This window comes from Bidens hawaiensis, unplaced genomic scaffold, assembly GCF_021521415.1.
Source record: "Bidens hawaiensis isolate Kalapana, Puna unplaced genomic scaffold, B.hawaiensis_p1.1 tig00011189_1, whole genome shotgun sequence".
Lineage (NCBI taxonomy): Eukaryota > Viridiplantae > Streptophyta > Magnoliopsida > Asterales > Asteraceae > Bidens > Bidens hawaiensis.
The window spans coordinates 507,659-524,933 of NW_027491869.1; the positions used below are offsets into that span (position 1 = coordinate 507,659).

Sequence of the window (17,275 nt, forward strand, 5' to 3'; positions counted from 1 at the left end):
ATACAATGCATGACTCTCTATATATATGCAGTGAATAGGAGCCTCTAAAAAACTAAATGTTATGGAACTAACTAACCGTGTGCAACTGTATGTATGCAATGTAACTAGCTCGCTCTAATAGTTATAAACACTGCAAGAAAATGTATAAGTGCTTAGGTTGGTTGTTTTGAGAAAGAAGAACTAATTGATTTTTTAAACCTATTTTTCTAAGAACAATAGTTGTTAGTAATAATTTGGGCTATATTGGAGATTGAAAGCTACAAGTCTACAACGGGTGGGATGAAAGTTTGTCATGATCTGTTTAAGCTCAAAGATTCCGAAGGTTGGTAATTAGACATACTAGAGCATAAGAACTATTGGGGCTAAAGTTTAACAAATTTCTCAATATTGTATGATCATAAACATTGATAGTTTTATTTGGGATGTCTGATATTACTCCCATCTGCTTGGCATGATGTATTCTTCTGTGGAATACCTAATATGGACCTTTCTGAAAGTTGTTCTATTTGAGGATATCAGTTACTTATGTTTTAGTAGCTGTTGCTAACTGAATTCCAACTACATAGCTTAATGCATTCTTCAATGTATTTTGATAACCTGACTAACAATGTTATGCATAAGAATCAAGATACACAAGTAGACATAAGATGCATGAATTTTGCTTAATCTATTCTGTTACATATAAGAACAATATATGGAGGGCAAAAAGTTTACTGTTTTGTGCATTTGTCTGATTACTACACCGTGGGGCGATGGCTTTGCTTCTGTCACCCTCTCATCTAGGGTTGTTCATGAGAACCGAGCAAGGGCATGCTCATGCCTGGCTCATTTACAAACCGAACTGAGTCGATCGGCTCATTTACAAATTGGCCAAAATCAAACGAGCATTTATTTTCTGAGCATTATTCGATCGAGCATCGGGCGAGTTTCCAAGCATTACTTATTATTTTTTTTTCATTTTAAAATATTCTATAAGAAACCAGTTTGAAGTTGGATATGATGTACCTGAAAACAAATTAGTAGCTTTTAGACAGACTTTTAGTAGCTTGCGAAATTCTATAGAAAAAGAAGTTTGAAGTTGGATTTGGATATAATATGCATGAAAACAAACTTCTAGTAGCCTGAAAACTTGAAGCGAGCAAATGAAACTGAGATTGACGGAGTGAGGGAAATTTTAAGAGGTTTTAAAAAGTTTGAAGTTGGATTTGGATATAATATACATGAAAACAAACTTCTAGTAGCCTGAAAACTTGAAGCGAGCAAATGAAACTGAGATTGACGGAGTGAGGGAAATTTTAAGAGGTTTTAAAAAATTTTGTGCATGTGTGTATAACTTATTTGAACCGAGCGTACCTTTGCTCATGCTTGGCTCGTTTACAAACCAGGCCGATCGGCTCGTTTAAAAACTGAGTCAAAATCGAAAGAACATTTTTCAAGTGAGTGTCGAGCGGTTTGGACAGCTCTACTTTTACCCTTTGAACTGCTGGTTTCTATAATGAATAATTGGATTATAACAAAATGTAATGCTCAAGAAAACATACTATCATAAACTGAGTTCAAGTGAACACTTATCTTGCTATGTCATTGTCCCATCTCAAAGTTCACACTAAATCATATACTGTTTACTCTGAAATCACTACAAAAATGTTTTTTGGATGCTTTCTGTGTTTATTAATTCTACTTAACATATACAAACGCTGCTAACTGTTTCTTTATCCATATAAATTACTGCTAGCAGAAGATAATTTCTTTGGTCCTGTAAAACCAAGTTTTATCAGACGAGGTTTGTCAGACTCTGAATCTGCCATGTCAGATGATAATCATGATCAAACAATGGATTCAACAGCATTTTCAATGCATTATCGTAGCGTTGCTAGATCAGACTCAGAAGATTTGAAAACTTTAACAAGGGGTAATCTTTCCTTTGAGGAGAAAACCCCTACTCCTGGCCCGAGAAGCACCATGCAACTGACACTTGAAAATAAACCGAATCCTCAACCTGATATTTCTGTCTCTAAATCAAGCACACGTTCTCATTCAAATGGCATGAATCTTGTTGGAGAATATCATGATAAGTATGACTATGGGAAGTTGTCACCTGCAATGGATCCACTAATAGCAGTAGACCACAATGATATGCTTTCGGTTTCCCATATTACTGTGCAAAAGTCACTGAAAGAAGCTGGCCAAGATAGTAATATTAAAGGCATTGTGAGGGACGATGAACACAAAAAGCAATTTGAGACGGGTGTTGCAGATGATAGATTAAAGCTTCTTTCTAATAAGCAGACTGCATTTGGGGTTTTGTCTAAATCTTTGTCCCCCAATCAATCTTTCAAGGTAAGCACTCAGAACTAATATCGAATTTGTTTCTTTCTGATTGTTACATTGTCAATTCTTGCTTTATGCGGTGTGATATGTAGGGGTGTAAATGAGCCGAGCCCAAACTTGACTAGGCTCGAGCTCGGCTCGTTTTGACTTACATGAGTTCGAGGTAGGATTTATACATTTTTAATTATTTTTATATATTGAGAAAAATCTTAAATGAGCCTAAGCTCAGCTCAAGATCGTGCGCAGTACCTTAAGCGAGTCAAAGCTTGATTGTGCAATGTGAAATTAATACATAGAAGTCCAAAAGAGTTAAAACTTAAAAATACACAAGGCTCGAGCTTGTGCTTGATAATGAAACGAGCTTTATTCGAGGCTTGGGCTCATTAAGACACGTCTCGTTTCGAGCTTTTTATCGATTTGATTACGAGTAGCTCACGAGCGACTCGATTTGTTTGCACCATTGGTTACATTCTCTCTCTTCACCTCCATTCACATTAATGAACATGCATATCACAATGGTATGCTACTTAATTTTCTCTGCCATACAAATGAGTTGATTCGGGCATGGCCGGCTGGAGGGTGGCGCCGGTCGGACCGCCGGCCGGGGCACGCAATTTGTAGGGGCCAAAACTTTTTGTATCTATATTTTTTATATATACATTTAAAAATATAAAACTTAGAAAATATGAATTGTTCTTTACCATTTTATAATTATAGGCCCAAACTAAAACTAAAAACTAAGTTTAAATTCTTTTTATCCATAATCCATTTAATCAAGTTTAAATTTTGGGCCCAAACTAAAACTAAAAACTACAAAAATTATATAAAAACCCAATGCAAAATAAAAGAAAAAGCGGTCGATTGAAATTTCTCTTTGGTTCCTTCCTTCTTTACGAATGTTGAACAACGACCAACCTAGCCGACCACCACTGTTGGTTCGTTGTTAACAACCAGGCTCCTCCACGGTTGACCAAGCTTGCCACCAAGGACCAAGCTATTTTTTTTCCAATGTTAGGAGAGTTTCAAAAATTATTGGTTAATCATTTGTTATTACGTATTTTTTTAATAATATATTTTTCAATGTTTATTGTTATAACATTAAGCCTCATTTAAAAAATAGCTTATATATTTCTTTACTCGTTAAGGCTATGGGCCTTTTTATTTCGGCTCGGCCGAGGTATTCAAATTCTCGGAGACGGCCTTGGATTCGGGCTATATATATTTTTTTATTATTTTTTTGAATTTTATCTGACAATTAAAAAGGGAAAATAAAAGAGGTGCCTAAAGGAAACATGTCAAATGGATCGAATGAGTCAAAAGTTTCCCAAAGTTATTCAAAAGTACATAAAAGTTGATTATGTCTAACTGCAGTTACCTGATTTTCGTTAATACACTTCTGATTTATAGGATACTCTTACTGTTAAACCAAATGAACCCGTGAAAGATGCATTTGGAGTCAAATCAAGCTTTGAATACTCGACTACTAGTCAACAGACTCCTTCAAACCATGCAAGTGCAGCTCATCAATTTAATGATGTGGCAGGAATGGAAAAGGAATCTCCTTTGGTGGGTTCAATAACCCGTTTAACTGATAAGCCAAGTCACGCAATTTTAAACGATGTCGGTCTGTTTAAATCTCCAGGAACCGTGACTCCTTTCAACAATCCAACAAGTCTTGTTCAAAGAGCTAGTCGTTCATCTTTACAAAAAAGCATTTCTAAGCTAAGGATTCTGGAAGCTTCTCCCTTTTCTGCTACTTTGAATGCTAAACTTCAAGATTCAGAATCTAGCTCTTTTGCTGGTCTGTCTAAGATGATTCCTTTGGGTGATTTGTTGGATGATAATAAGACTGGGACACCAAAAAATCTTGTCACATCACAAATGGTTTTACCACATGAAAATACGCGGTCTGGAGAACGCGTGCGTCAAAGTATTTTAAGATCTCCAGATATAAGATATGGTTATAAAGATGATGAAAATAAGATTGGTTCAACTCTGGTATATGTTGCTGGCTCCAATATTGGAGAAAAGGTGCATGAAAGTGAAGATCTTCTCTGTGATGTGCACAATAATTCTGACACAAAGGGAAACTCAACAAACTTATCAAACAATATAGAACATGAAAAGTTTCAACCAGTAATGAAAGATTCTTTTGTATTACATGGTAGGATGGATGAAATCTCGTGTCAAAAGGTTAAGATTATATATTTTTTTCTTATTTTCTCTTAAAGCTTAGTGAATGTACTAAAGATAGTTTGACTCTTGTGTTCCATTCTTTTCAGAATTTAGCAGACCAGTTTGGTAGAAACCCTTCAAATAAAGAAAACAATGATACTTTTAATGCAGAAAATGTACCGTCTCAAGTAAACTCAGCTGGGCGGAAAAGAAAAGCTGAAAATGTTACTACTGACAAAGTTGTTAAAGCCAAAATGAGTTCAAGTTCTGGTCTTGAACTCCCAGGTGACAATGGGATGCTAAGCGTTGGCCCTAATCTGGAACATTTGTCTAAGGTCTGGTTGTCAACCATTAATTCGTGTTGTTATTAGAATTGTTATTTTGGTTTTATATCACGTTTTGTTTAACGTTCTATTTTGCAGATTCATACTGGATTCCTTAAGGAAACAAAAATTCTTCCAGATTCAGTTGATAAGATGAATTTGCATGAGGTATATTCATTTATCCCTTTTTTTTGCCACAACTATTAGCTAGTAAAATATCTAAGAACTTTCTGGCTTTTCATTTTTTTTTCAACTCCAAAGTTGAAGGAATCAAAATCATGGAATTGGTTGTGATGTTGGGTTCTGTTTAACATTTTGTAATGGTTGCCGTCTTTGCAGATTGATCGTTTGGAAGATATTCTGGGGAAGCTTCAGAGATCGCAAACATATCAACTTCTCTCTGATGAATTTCGCTCTCAAGATAGAAGGTAATTTATGCGTAGACCGTTCTTTTAGATTAGGATTAGGATTAGGATCATTTCAGAACTTCCCAATAATTTAAGAACTCATAACAACCAATCACTTTATTTATTTATTTTATATACTTAATAGTATTTGAGGGTAGGTTTGCCATTTAGTATATACAATTTTATGATTGCATATATGTGAATTGGTTATTACACATGTAAGTGTTTGGGTTATTACACATATGTAAACTTGTGATTAGATATATTGTAATCACATATTTACATATAACAAATGACAAAACCATCCTCAAATAATATTAAATATATAATTGGGTTATTACACATGTAAATATGTGATTAGATCTATGTAATCACATATTTACATATAACAAATGACAAAACCACCCTTAAATAATATTAAATATATAAAATAATTAAATTGGTTATTATGAGTTCTTGAAGTTATTACCCATAAAAGATAAAGTATATCATATCCTTCTTTAAATTGGTTTATTTTATGTGTCAAATTCCAATGTTCTTCATATGGAAAATTACAGAGCAGTAGAAACGAAATTGACACTGTGTACACTTGTGTACGAGCAAGCAAAGTTGCAGCTAATGCATGCTAAACGGGAGCGGTTACTGGTTTTTAGTACTCCCATCTATCTTCTTTAACAAACTCTCTATTACCTCTATACATTCTCATTTCTGTTTTATGTGTAGAAAAATGGGCAATTACTTGCCTCTGGAATCCGAGAGTGTGAAACAATGAAGTTAAATTCATTACAAAACTCACTGGATGCTCAAGCTAATAGTAAGGACATTGAAGAGGTATCTAACCTGTATTTTAAATCTGTTTCTTTTGCCAGACAATAGTTGTTTTTTTAATCTTATTGATTTTTACAGTGCCAAGTAGACAAAGACAAAATTGCTTCAATGACACAGGCGGTAAAAGACATTTATACAAGAATTTTCAACTTGACTAAATCTTTCCACGTATCATGTAAGATGAAAGGAGAACCGAACACTGCTGACACTATTGCAAATGCCAATAGTTATTTGATGAAAAGGGCACGTTGTCAGATAATACAAAAGTATATGCAGGTTCTGTATATACTTAACTTTAGGCTGGTAAACGAACCGAACGAACATGAACAGGGCGTGCTTGTGTGCGTTCGTTTAACTTTAACCAATCAAATGATTGAACACGAACAATTAAACAAACGATGTTTTCTTGTTCGTCTTCGTTTATGTTTGTTGTTAAGAGTATAAACTATAAATGAACGGTTCGTGAACGTGAATGTATATAAGCGAGCGAATTAGAGTAAATTGGAATCAACATAATTATTTTAAGTGAATGTATAAACAAATGCAAATGAATGAACTAAGACAAATGTAAATTAATGAACATAACGAAAGCAAGCGAACATTAACGAACACGAATAAATGAACATGAAGGAATGCTCACAAACATAAATGAACGAATGAGACATGCTCATGTTTGTCGTTTAATTAAATAAACAAAAAAAATTGTTCATATCCATTCGTTTGTTAAAAAAACGAACTTTGTGCCAAATGGTTCATTGAATGTTTGGTTTGTTTACAAGCCTACTCATCTTATTAGTTCATTATATCATTTTAGATGATAATATGATTGATGCAACTGTTGTTTGCTACTTTGTCACTCTTGTTCCAGCTTTTTGTTATAGACGATCTGAAGAATTGCAAAGATCATCATGATATAGTTCTTAACTACCTTGACCTAATATCTCAAAGGTTGACTTGTCTTTATCATAAATTGTATTAGAGAAAAAGACTTCATCATAACAAATATTATTAATCTTGTTATAGGTTAACTGTCACTGCTGGTGTAGTCCCAAGATTGTCAGTTTCCAATACATTAAATCAAATGAATATACACAAGGTGAAGTATTATATAATTACGTTACATTCTTTTTTTATGATTATTATTTCTTTGTATTGCTTTGTAGAAGTTTAAAGATATGGATGCTTCAACTGCTTTTGGATTTGTTTTCAATACTGGCTTAGTACAGAAGAATTTAACTGCTACAAGTATGGCACAAGAAACTCAAGTAAGGATCTTAATAACAATATGTAACACTAACATCTTTTAACTTGTTATTTAAAAAAAATAATTTTTTTGATATTTTCTTTTAAAAGATGACAACTTCTCTTTTGGGAAATTTGGTTGATGTGATGGACGAGATACAATGTGCAAAATTCGAGCTAAAGAACCTGAGTCATGCAAGATTTCACACGTCTTTCGGTAATCCTGCCTAAATGTTCTGTTATGTGATATTCTTGCTTCTCTCTCATTATATCATATTCTTGTGTGTGTGTGTGTGTGTGTGTGTTTCTAAAAGTAAACTATTATTACAGAGTTTTTGTTGATTTGCAGACGAACGTCTTGATTTGGAGCTTTATTTCTTTGATTCAAACAGCCGAAAGAAGGCAACATTAACTCTAAACACAAAATGTCTAAAAAGGTGCCTTACGTTTTATACTTATTATTTGTTCAATGATTTCGTTGACCTCTGATCATTAAAGTGTTACACACTATGCAAACAGGGGTATCTATCCAGTAGATGTTGCTGCGTGCTGCATCAGTGTTTCGGTTGATGAATCAGAGATTTCATCTAATGAAAAACTTACAGCTGAGATTGCGGCAGCAGTTAAGGATCTCAGAGTGGGTTGTTTTAGCATTTTACGGTTATGTAGGAGCATATCACAGTTACTCGGCCTTCAAGGTAAAAAGTAAACAGTTAACTTGAGTAAGAGTAGAACATGTAATGAAGATAAAAGTTGGCTCAAGTCTTGGTCAACCGCTTGTTGAACTAACAATTACTGATTTTAACTTTTCTATTTGTGTCTGTAAAATCTCAGAAATTGTATACTTAGCGCAGCTAAGAGTCCTTACATCTAGGGTTGCAAACGAACCGAATGGACAATGAACAAGGAATCTCGTTCAATTAGTTAACTGAACGGACATGAACAGAGGCTGCGCTCATTTAGAGCATGTTTGGGATTGAGTTCGAAAAATGCATATTGGCTTTTTCAAAAAGCCATTTTAAAAAGCCAGGATTTGGGGCTTTTGGAAAACTGTTTTTTAACCATTTTAAAAAGCTAAAATAAGAAAGATTTTTTGTGATTGCCAAACACATTTTAATTTATTGGCCTTTTGAAAATACCAATAAGCCAATAAGCATTTTTCAAACTCAATCCCAAACATGCTCTTAATTGTGTTTGTGAATGTTGGTTTTGTGTTTGTTTATGTTCATTTATTTAATCTACGTTTCTTTAATGTTGGTTCGTTCATGTTCTTTTTTTTTCTTTTTTTAATGTTCGGTCATTAAAGGTTTTTTATATTTCTTAGTCTGTTATCCAAACATTTTAAATTTCTATATTTTAATTTTTTATTAGTTTTATCACCTGTATTTCTATTCTATACTATGTTTATTACTGACTTACTGTTATTGTTGTTATTATTATTATTATTATTATTATTATTATTATTATGCCGGACTATTATTATTGTTATTATTATTATTATTAGATTATCATGTTACGTGCTTAAATTTATATATATTCCAGGTGATTATGTCTAATACTTGACTTTAAGAATGTTGATTTTAATTTTTTTTAAACTAACATATGGCTGTTTGAGTTCGTCTATGAAATTAACAAACGAACACAAACACGAAAATATATTTTCTTAATGAGCGAGAACACGAACAAGAAGTTATGTTTAGTTATGTGTGACCGTTTCTTTGTCCAATAAATGCTTGACGAACGAACATGAACATGGTCTCGTTTGCTCGGTTCGTTTACAACCCACTTGATAATTTAATCAGAGAACTGCTTTAAACGAGCCGGGTTCTGATTTTGGGTTCTTCAAGAAAGGTTAGTTTTTACTATGATTATGTCTACTTACTACATCACACCTAACTACAGTACTACACTAGCTTGTTCAGGTCAAATAACATGTCATACGAACTTTGGTCGACCCCACTTAATTTTGGTCCAGTCTTTTTAAACGAATAACTAGTGTATGTGAAACATGATCAGAAAAGCTATCTTATTGCATTATCATTTTATTTATTTATTTATGGCATAAAGCAAATTATTTATTTATGGATTATCAATAAATTATTTATTTATGGATTATCCGAGTTTTGACCCTTTGATCTGTTTCCTTTTTAACTAAAATTTTTTAAGTGACCCATTTCAAACATTAGAAATTACCACTTCATAAATAAGTGGGTTAAGAGTGACAGCTCAACTCAATCATGGAACTTACGAAAAATTGCAAATTTATTCTCATTTCATTAGGTTGATAAGACTTGGTATTTACCGCAATTCTTAATTTATGGCATCACCTTCACTAGGTGTTAAAAGTGAGTAATGTTTTTGTGGTTGGACTTACCAAACCTTTACTCATTTACATATGCAATAGTGTCAAGTGCCCCTACTTGTTGGGAAAGCTTTTAGTGGGACTATAAAGCCATTAATGCCTTGCTCTTATCCCTTCCAAATGTTCCATACTTGGCGTTGATATACGTCTACACTATGCTAGTTTTCTTGTGTTTTATTACCCATTAATATTAATATTTCTATTTGTATCTTTATATGATATTATATATTAATATTAATATTTGCTATTTTAAAGTTTTTGCCATTATCACCATTAAATTTTACATATACATGTATGGAAATGAATTGTTAACAAAGAAACAAGTTGTGGAGTGGTTTGTTGTGATGTAGATAAACCTTTGTAAGCTTGGGTCCTTGGTTTACCGATCGAATTCCCATCACACCCACGCCGCATTACCATAATAAATTGATACTGATCGAATTCCCACCGCATCCGTGCTAAAATGCATGGGCTTAGATACACCTGCCTAGTTATAATTGATAACGTATAGCTTGCTTTTTCTAGACTAATAAGTTTATATATATAGGTAAACCATTAAATATGCCGAAATACCTTTGATCTTTGGCTAAGGTTGTTGGTGTTTCTTTGTTAGTTTTTGACCAATTCATGGTCTAACTAGTTCTTTCTAGTGGTTTTTGGTTTAAATAGGGGGTGTTTATGAACCGTTGAAACCAACTTAACCGTTCAAACCAAAGCTGGATGGTTTGATATAGGTTCGATTTTTGACGGTTTACATTTTGTAACCTGAAATAGGTTGTTTAAGATTTTATTATTATTATTATTATAGTTAATTTTTTTTTGTTTATTTTCATTTTAGGAATATGAATATGATACTTATATGTGTATTATATTTATTAATCTCCTTTGAATTTTTTAGAAAATAAACAAAAATAAAAAAATAAATACAAAATTGTGCTTTTGGTAAAATCAGACAGTAAAACTAGCTAGTTTGGCTGACCCAACCAACACGGCTTGTTAGTTTATCTCTTCCCGCAATTGTTAGCAGTTTCTCCTAAAAACTGTTTTTGTTAAACCAGTGAATTAAATCGAACTGAACCGTAAACATCCTAGGTTTAAGTCATAAAGGAGGTACAGGCTAGAAAATGGACTTCTGGAGTCTTTTTGTTTGATTTAAAGGTGGGAACTGTTAGGATTAAACGCACACACGAAACTGAACACACACACGAAAGCAGTAAACGAACACGAGGATTTAACGTGGTTCGGTCTAAACTGACCTACGTCCACGGGTGGCAACTAGGTATATCTTTATTGAGTGACCAAATATTACAAGTACATAATGTTGTTTATATAGAGACTGAACTAGGGTTAGTAAATTATTATGCAAGAAATCTAAACCGGGCCGGGCTTGGGCCCGACTGCCCACACCCGTCTCCTCTTTTGACTTCATATAATAAACCGGGCCAACAAGGCCTACGAACCCAACAATCTCCCACTCGAAGGCCTTGAGTACTCTCGTCTGCACTCCTGATTGTACTTCTGTAATCTGAACATTAAACTTCTTCTAGTTGCCACCGCCTTTTTATCAATTAACCTGAAGGCCCGTTGAAGCTCCCCGGAGCTCCAACACGTCAGTCACGGCTGAAACTGCCCCTGACCCATTCTCTGTCCCTACCGGCTCCCACTGTAACGAACTACCGGATCCTGAGATAACCTGAGAACAAACACTCTCCATATTCAGCAAGTAATTCATTGGAGAGACTTTTACAGCTGGAATACTGGTTTTCTTAATCCACTGTCGACCTGGAACTGTAACTGAAACACGACCTGTGCTCCCACTGTCACGATGTCCCCCAACTGATTTAACCTTCCTAGCTCGTTCATCCTGAATCTTCACTTTGGCTCTGGGTTTGCTACTTGCAAAACGAACCTTCTTCTGCCCACGAGATTCTGTGAACCGGATTTTGTCTTTCACCAAAACTGGATCCACTCCTTTCGATGACATATCGACCATATACAACGAACCCATTTTCTTGCCACGAGCAACCACGAGATTCCCTTTGACTACTTTCCACTGCCCATTCCCGAACTTAACATCGTGCCCTTGGTCATCCAACTGCCCAACTGAAATCAAACGTTTTTTCAAACTTGGAATAACCCTCACGTCTTTCAAAGTCCAAGAAGTACCGGCTGAAGTTATCAAATCAACGTCTCCCATACCCGTAACCTCTAAAATATCATCATTCGCTAGTCGAACCTTTCCAAAATCCCCAAATTTAAGATTCTTCATCGTTTCACTACAGTGAGTGGCATGAAACGATGCACCAGAATCCATCACCCAAGCATCAACGCTACTCTCAACACTACAAACCAAAGCCTCATCACTACTGACCCCGTCATCTTTGTCGTCTTCTGTAACGTTCACCTCTTTCTTACCATTCGGACACTGATTCCTGAAGTGTCCTTTCTCTTTACAACCCCAACATTCAATATCCTTACGAGTCTTAGACTGACTCCTCTTCCTGCTCCCACTGCCTCGCTGTTTTCTCCTGCCTCTACCTTCTGTGACTAGCATATTGCCTGATGATTCACCTGAACTTCTGCGTCTTGAATCTTCTCCCAGAATCAGATCTCGAATCCCATCGAAAGTAATATTTGTAGACGAACTACAAACTGCAGTCACTGTTTGCGACCAACTGTCGGGCAAAGAGGATAATAACAAGAGGCCTTGAACTTCATCATCAAACTTAATGTCAACTGACACTAAGCGGGACAAAATCGAATTAAGATTATTGATATGAGTTGTAACTGACCCACCCTCTTTCATTCTTGTTGTCACTAGCTCTCGGATAAGATAGACTGGATTCTTCGCAAGTTTCACTGCACTCTCATTGTCACAATATAAGAAGAACTCTGCCTGTTTCTTTCCCAACTCTTCAAGAAAAGGGAAAGAAACAGCGTGGGCAGAAGAAGGTTCGTTTTGCAAGTAACAAACCCAGAGCCAAAGTGAAGATTCAGGATGAACGAGCTAGGAAGGTTAAATCAGTTGGGGGACATCGTGACAGTGGGAGCACAGGTCGTGTTTCAGTTACAGTTCCAGGTCGACAGTGGATTAAGAAAACCAGTATTCCAGCTGTAAAAGTCTCTCCAATGAATTACTTGCTGAATATGGAGAGTGTTTGTTCTCAGGTTATCTCAGGATCCGGTAGTTCGTTACAGTGGGAGCCGGTAGGGACAGAGAATGGGTCAGGGGCAGTTTCAGCCGTGACTGACGTGTTGGAGCTCCGGGGAGCTTCAACGGGCCTTCAGGTTAATTGATGAGAAGGCGGTGGCAACTAGAAGAAGTTTAATGTTCAGATTACAGAAGTACAATCAGGAGTGCAGACGAGAGTACTCAAGGCCTTCGAGTGGGAGATTGTTGGGTTCGTAGGCCTTGTTGGCCCGGTTTATTATATGAAGTCAAAAGAGGAGACGGGTGTGGGCAGTCGGGCCCAAGCCCGGCCCAGTTTAGATTTCTTGCATAATAATTTACTAACCCTAGTTCAGTCTCTATATAAACAACATTATGTACTTGTAATATTTGGTCACTCAATAAAGATATACCTAGTTGCCACCCATGGACGTAGGTCAGTTTAGACCGAACCACGTTAAATCCTCGTGTTCGTTTACTGCTTTCGTGTGTGTGTGTTCAGTTTCGTGTGTGCGTTTAACCCTTTAACTAAACTGGGCCTGATTAGAGCTTTTGGGCATTGACTGACTTCTGGTTTTTCATCCTCAAGCACTACATCCAAGTCTTTCTGACAAAGTAGTGCCTCAATCTGCATCTTCCACCAACCGAACTTCTGTCCGTCAAACTTCTGTATCGAAACCTTTCCGTCTTCTGCCATGGCAATGACTAAAACGAAAAACTGGATAAAACGGAGTCACACACACACACGAATACAATAGTACGAGTCAATAACAGCGAATCAAGATCATATTTTCGTTGAATAACAGTTTCATGTCAGAAGAAATTTAAAGAAACTTAGAACCAGTGCCAACCGCGTTTGTCAGGTTTATCGTTTCAGTTTAAAGTTTCAGTTTCTGATTTTCAGTTCGATATTCCGCTGCGTATAAATAGGTTGATTTTTTAACAGAGTTCAGTAGAACAATCGTTAAGTTCAGGCTCGTGTTGCTGTGTCTGTCTCTGTTTTATCCAGTTTTTCGTTTTAGTCATTGCCATGGCAAAAGACGGAAAGGTTTCGATACAGAAGTTTGACGGACAGAAGTTCGGTTGGTGGAAGATGCAGATTGAGGCACTACTTTGTCAGAAAGACTTGGATGTAGTGCTTGAGGATGAAAAACCAGAAGTCAGTCAAAGCCCAAAAGCTCTAATCAGGCCCAGTTTAGTTAAAGGGTTAAACCCTAATTGTCTAGTCTATATATTCTCTCCTGTACTTGTAAGTTGGTATCACTCAATAATAAGAAAACCCTAGTTATCGACAGTGGACGTAGGTCATACACCGTGACCGAACCACTTAAATCCTTGTGTCTCTTTCGTTTATTCTTTCGGTTTTACTATTGTATTCGTGTGTGTGTGTGACTCCGAACCTAACAGGAACAAACGCACACATATTGGTTCCTCATCTTGTGATCTAAAGGGGCGGTTATGGCAAGTACTGAAAGTGAAGGGGCCTAGGACAAAAACAGGCTGGATTAGGTGACCAAAACACGTGATGTCTGAATGGAAGACGACAGAATTAACATCCCAAACAGGTTTGGGTTAGGGTTCGGTCAGTGTAACCACCATCACTCTAGAACAAGAATCATGTTATATAATTCCTCGTGGTTGACTAGGCCATTTTGATCCAATTGTATATAGGAGTGTTGATTGGGATGGGTTTTGAGTTATTTGTTTTATTTTGAATTTGGATATCCGGATTTGAAGATTTTAAAACTGAGATTGAATGAGATTCGAATAATCTATTTTTTTATCACGGTATCGTAATGAACGTAACAGAAATCGACCGAATTCGCCACGTAACAAGTGCGGGTAAATCACTAACTTAGACCATTCACAAAAAGACATTTTTATGAGATGTTTTTAGGTGTTTGTCCACCTCATCCATTTTTTTTCATATTGTGTGTTGCATTTTTAGAACTCATTTTTCAAGTTAGTTCTTCTACAAGAACTACAAATACATTGATTTTTGCAGGAGTGGGACCAGGGGGGTGGGGTTGAGTATTGAATTAAAAAAGGAAAAAGTTTGTTAAAATGTTGTAATGACGTGACAATATTTTTTGATGCTTTTAGAATTTCTTATTGGATGGCTTTTAGCCTTTAGGTGTTTTTAAAAAATGACATTTTCATGAAGTAACAGTTGACTAGACGTATTATTTTTCTCCTCATTGGAGATGCTCTTAAGCATCCACAATAAGGTGTCTTTGTGTGATGTTTTTATGAGTTTGTCTTTGTCATCCATTTTTATTTGTTCGGGGATGTATTTTTTATAACATTTTTCAAGCATGTTCTTTCTCACAAACTAGAAAAAAATGAGTTGTGGTGGGACCAAGTGAGTTGGGTGTTGGATAAAAAAAACAATGGTTAAATTTATATTTTATTATACCAAGATAATATATGCGTAATTAATAATATAATATCAAACTAATTATCCTATAAAACTAATTATAACTAGGGGTGCAAATGAGCGAACCCGAGCCCAATTTTGACTATGCTTAAACTCTGCTCGTTTAACTTACACAGAGTTCGACTTTTGGATAGGTTTTCAAGCTTGAGTTTGGCTCGTTTAGTATTATTAATTAATTAATCTATACATATTTCATTAAAATAAAATTTTGAAAATTAATTAAAATTTTCAAATTTTAAATATTCAAGTCTTATATATTTTAATGAAATAAAAAATAGATAACTAAAAATGTAAAAGGTGATGATGACGTGATGATATTTTTGGGTGTTTTTAAAATTTCTTATTGGGTGAGTTTTGGTGTTTTAAAGAATGATGTATTTATGATGTGCCAGCTAACTAGGCATGTTTTTGTTGTTGTTTCTGAGAGTCTTTATTATGGATGCTCTTTGAGAGAGCATGATTCATCATCATAATAACAATTACGGATCAGTCTTGTGATTATAGTTGAAATATATCAATTAGGGCTCATTGTGTGTTAGTGTTTTTTTTGAGAGAGAATTTGGACAAAGTAATGACACTAATGTTCATAAAATTTCAGATTCGTTAATTAGATCAATAAATTACAAGTATTTATAGACCCCGTCCCATTCGCTAAATTTGCTTAGCGAATGGGACCTTTTCACTGCGCCATTCGCTAGATAAACCCTAGTGAATGGCCTCTAATAACTAACCCTATACGCTAAATAAGCCTTCGCGTATGGCTAATAAATCAAAATTCCATTCTCTAGACAGACCCTAGCGAATGAACATTTACAAAATTACAGTCAAGTCCCTAGCCTTATACATATGACCAAAACATATAAAACAAAGACCGAGATGAATAAACGTGCATCACCAAACTCCCCTTCGTTTGCATTCTTTACTTCTTAAAGCACTTGGTCGTCAATCTGCTTCGCAATGAATTCCAAATGCAAAACACATCCGTATAACCCGTTGGAATTGCAGAGCTAGCTCGTTGCCTTTGTTTTGCGCCCATTTGATATGATTCTTGAATAAAGTGTGAATCAGCCTTAGACAAGTTAACGAGCCACGTCGGATCCAATACCCGAATAAACCTTACTTGATTACCCGTACCTAGCACAATCACGGCTTCTCCATTCTTGTCATCATAATACCATCGATTAAATTCCTTATGAAAGTCCTGTGACATGACTTTCAAAGGTGTCTTCTTTAACGTGCGTGGCAGCTTCACTTTAAGCACCAATTTTCTCCACCCGATTCTTGGATCAATCTCATCAATTCTTTGTCGTTTTGGAACCTGGGGCTGGAAAAACTTGAAACCACGATTGATTTCATGAACCAAATGATGGTAGAACCAGTCAACCAACTCATTCTTTTCCGATTTATAAATGGTCGACTGGCTAATGTATGCTCATCCCACCGAGGCATAGAGAGAATATTTGCGAATCTTTCGAAGTACTGTATTCTATTCTCCCACTTTAGTATGCAGACTTTTATCTCGGGTTTGTATATCCATCAAATTATATCTCCTTTTACTGTCTTCATGCTAACGAACTTCCTCATCTGATTTGCTGACAGTTTGGCCTTTAACTGGATATAATACTAATGTTGGGCATATCTCACAGTCTCCAACCACTTGTTGAATTTCTTCACGTTGTAGTTGAACAAATCATCCGAAGTTCTTCTCGGTTCAGGCTTGGGTGCAATATGCTCTTTCACCTTACTCATCTTTTCTTTGACAATCCTCTCCTCGGCCATATCAAAGCGTTTTGTTGTGAAGAAAGGAATCCTCTTGTCAGTATTGTTCACTGTATACATGTCGGGATATTCCTTGACCGTCGCATCCTCCATTTCAACATCATCATAATAAGTATCCCCAGCTGGAATACATTGATCACAACCCACATTTTCTTTATCCTCAACCTCTTTATACTCTCTTTTCTCCAACTACTCCACATCCTCCTTGTTAGTATCAAACAA

General features: G+C 35.7%; 2 protein-coding genes across 2 annotated transcripts; both read left to right on the plus strand.

Annotated features, from left to right (window-relative positions):
* The first annotated feature begins 1,448 nt into the window (after positions 1-1,448).
* LOC143537434 (uncharacterized) lies at positions 1,449-6,890 on the plus strand. The gene is made up of 9 exons (XM_077031209.1): positions 1,449-2,340; positions 3,739-4,524; positions 4,614-4,841; positions 4,929-4,997; positions 5,169-5,257; positions 5,794-5,881; positions 5,960-6,067; positions 6,143-6,340; positions 6,879-6,890. The coding sequence occupies exons 1-9, from the start codon at positions 1,807-1,809 to the stop codon at positions 6,888-6,890; spliced, it is 2,112 nt and encodes a 703-aa protein (XP_076887324.1). The 5' UTR covers positions 1,449-1,806.
* A 3-nt stretch (positions 6,891-6,893) lies between these two features.
* LOC143537435 (uncharacterized) lies at positions 6,894-8,217 on the plus strand. The gene is made up of 6 exons (XM_077031210.1): positions 6,894-7,012; positions 7,088-7,160; positions 7,228-7,329; positions 7,418-7,523; positions 7,656-7,743; positions 7,826-8,217. Exons 1-6 carry the CDS (start codon positions 6,894-6,896, stop codon positions 8,013-8,015), a joined length of 678 nt encoding a protein of 225 aa, XP_076887325.1. The 3' UTR covers positions 8,016-8,217.
* The last annotated feature ends 9,058 nt before the right edge of the window (positions 8,218-17,275 follow it).

What these genes read in the sequence shown, in the direction of transcription:
- LOC143537434 (XM_077031209.1), top strand. Translation starts at nt 1,807, where the DNA reads ATGTCAGATGATAATCATGATCAAACAATGGATTCAACAGCATTTTCA. An exon ending in CCCCCAATCAATCTTTCAAG is followed by an intron (nt 2,341 to 3,738) that starts GTAAGCACTCAG and finishes TCTGATTTATAG; the next exon opens with GATACTCTTACTGTTAAACC. An exon ending in CTAAACGGGAGCGGTTACTG is followed by an intron (nt 5,882 to 5,959) that starts GTTTTTAGTACT and finishes TTTTATGTGTAG; the next exon opens with AAAAATGGGCAATTACTTGC.
- LOC143537435 (XM_077031210.1), top strand. Translation starts at nt 6,894, where the DNA reads ATGCAACTGTTGTTTGCTACTTTGTCACTCTTGTTCCAGCTTTTTGTT. An exon ending in CTTGACCTAATATCTCAAAG is followed by an intron (nt 7,013 to 7,087) that starts GTTGACTTGTCT and finishes ATCTTGTTATAG; the next exon opens with GTTAACTGTCACTGCTGGTG. An exon ending in ATCAAATGAATATACACAAG is followed by an intron (nt 7,161 to 7,227) that starts GTGAAGTATTAT and finishes ATTGCTTTGTAG; the next exon opens with AAGTTTAAAGATATGGATGC.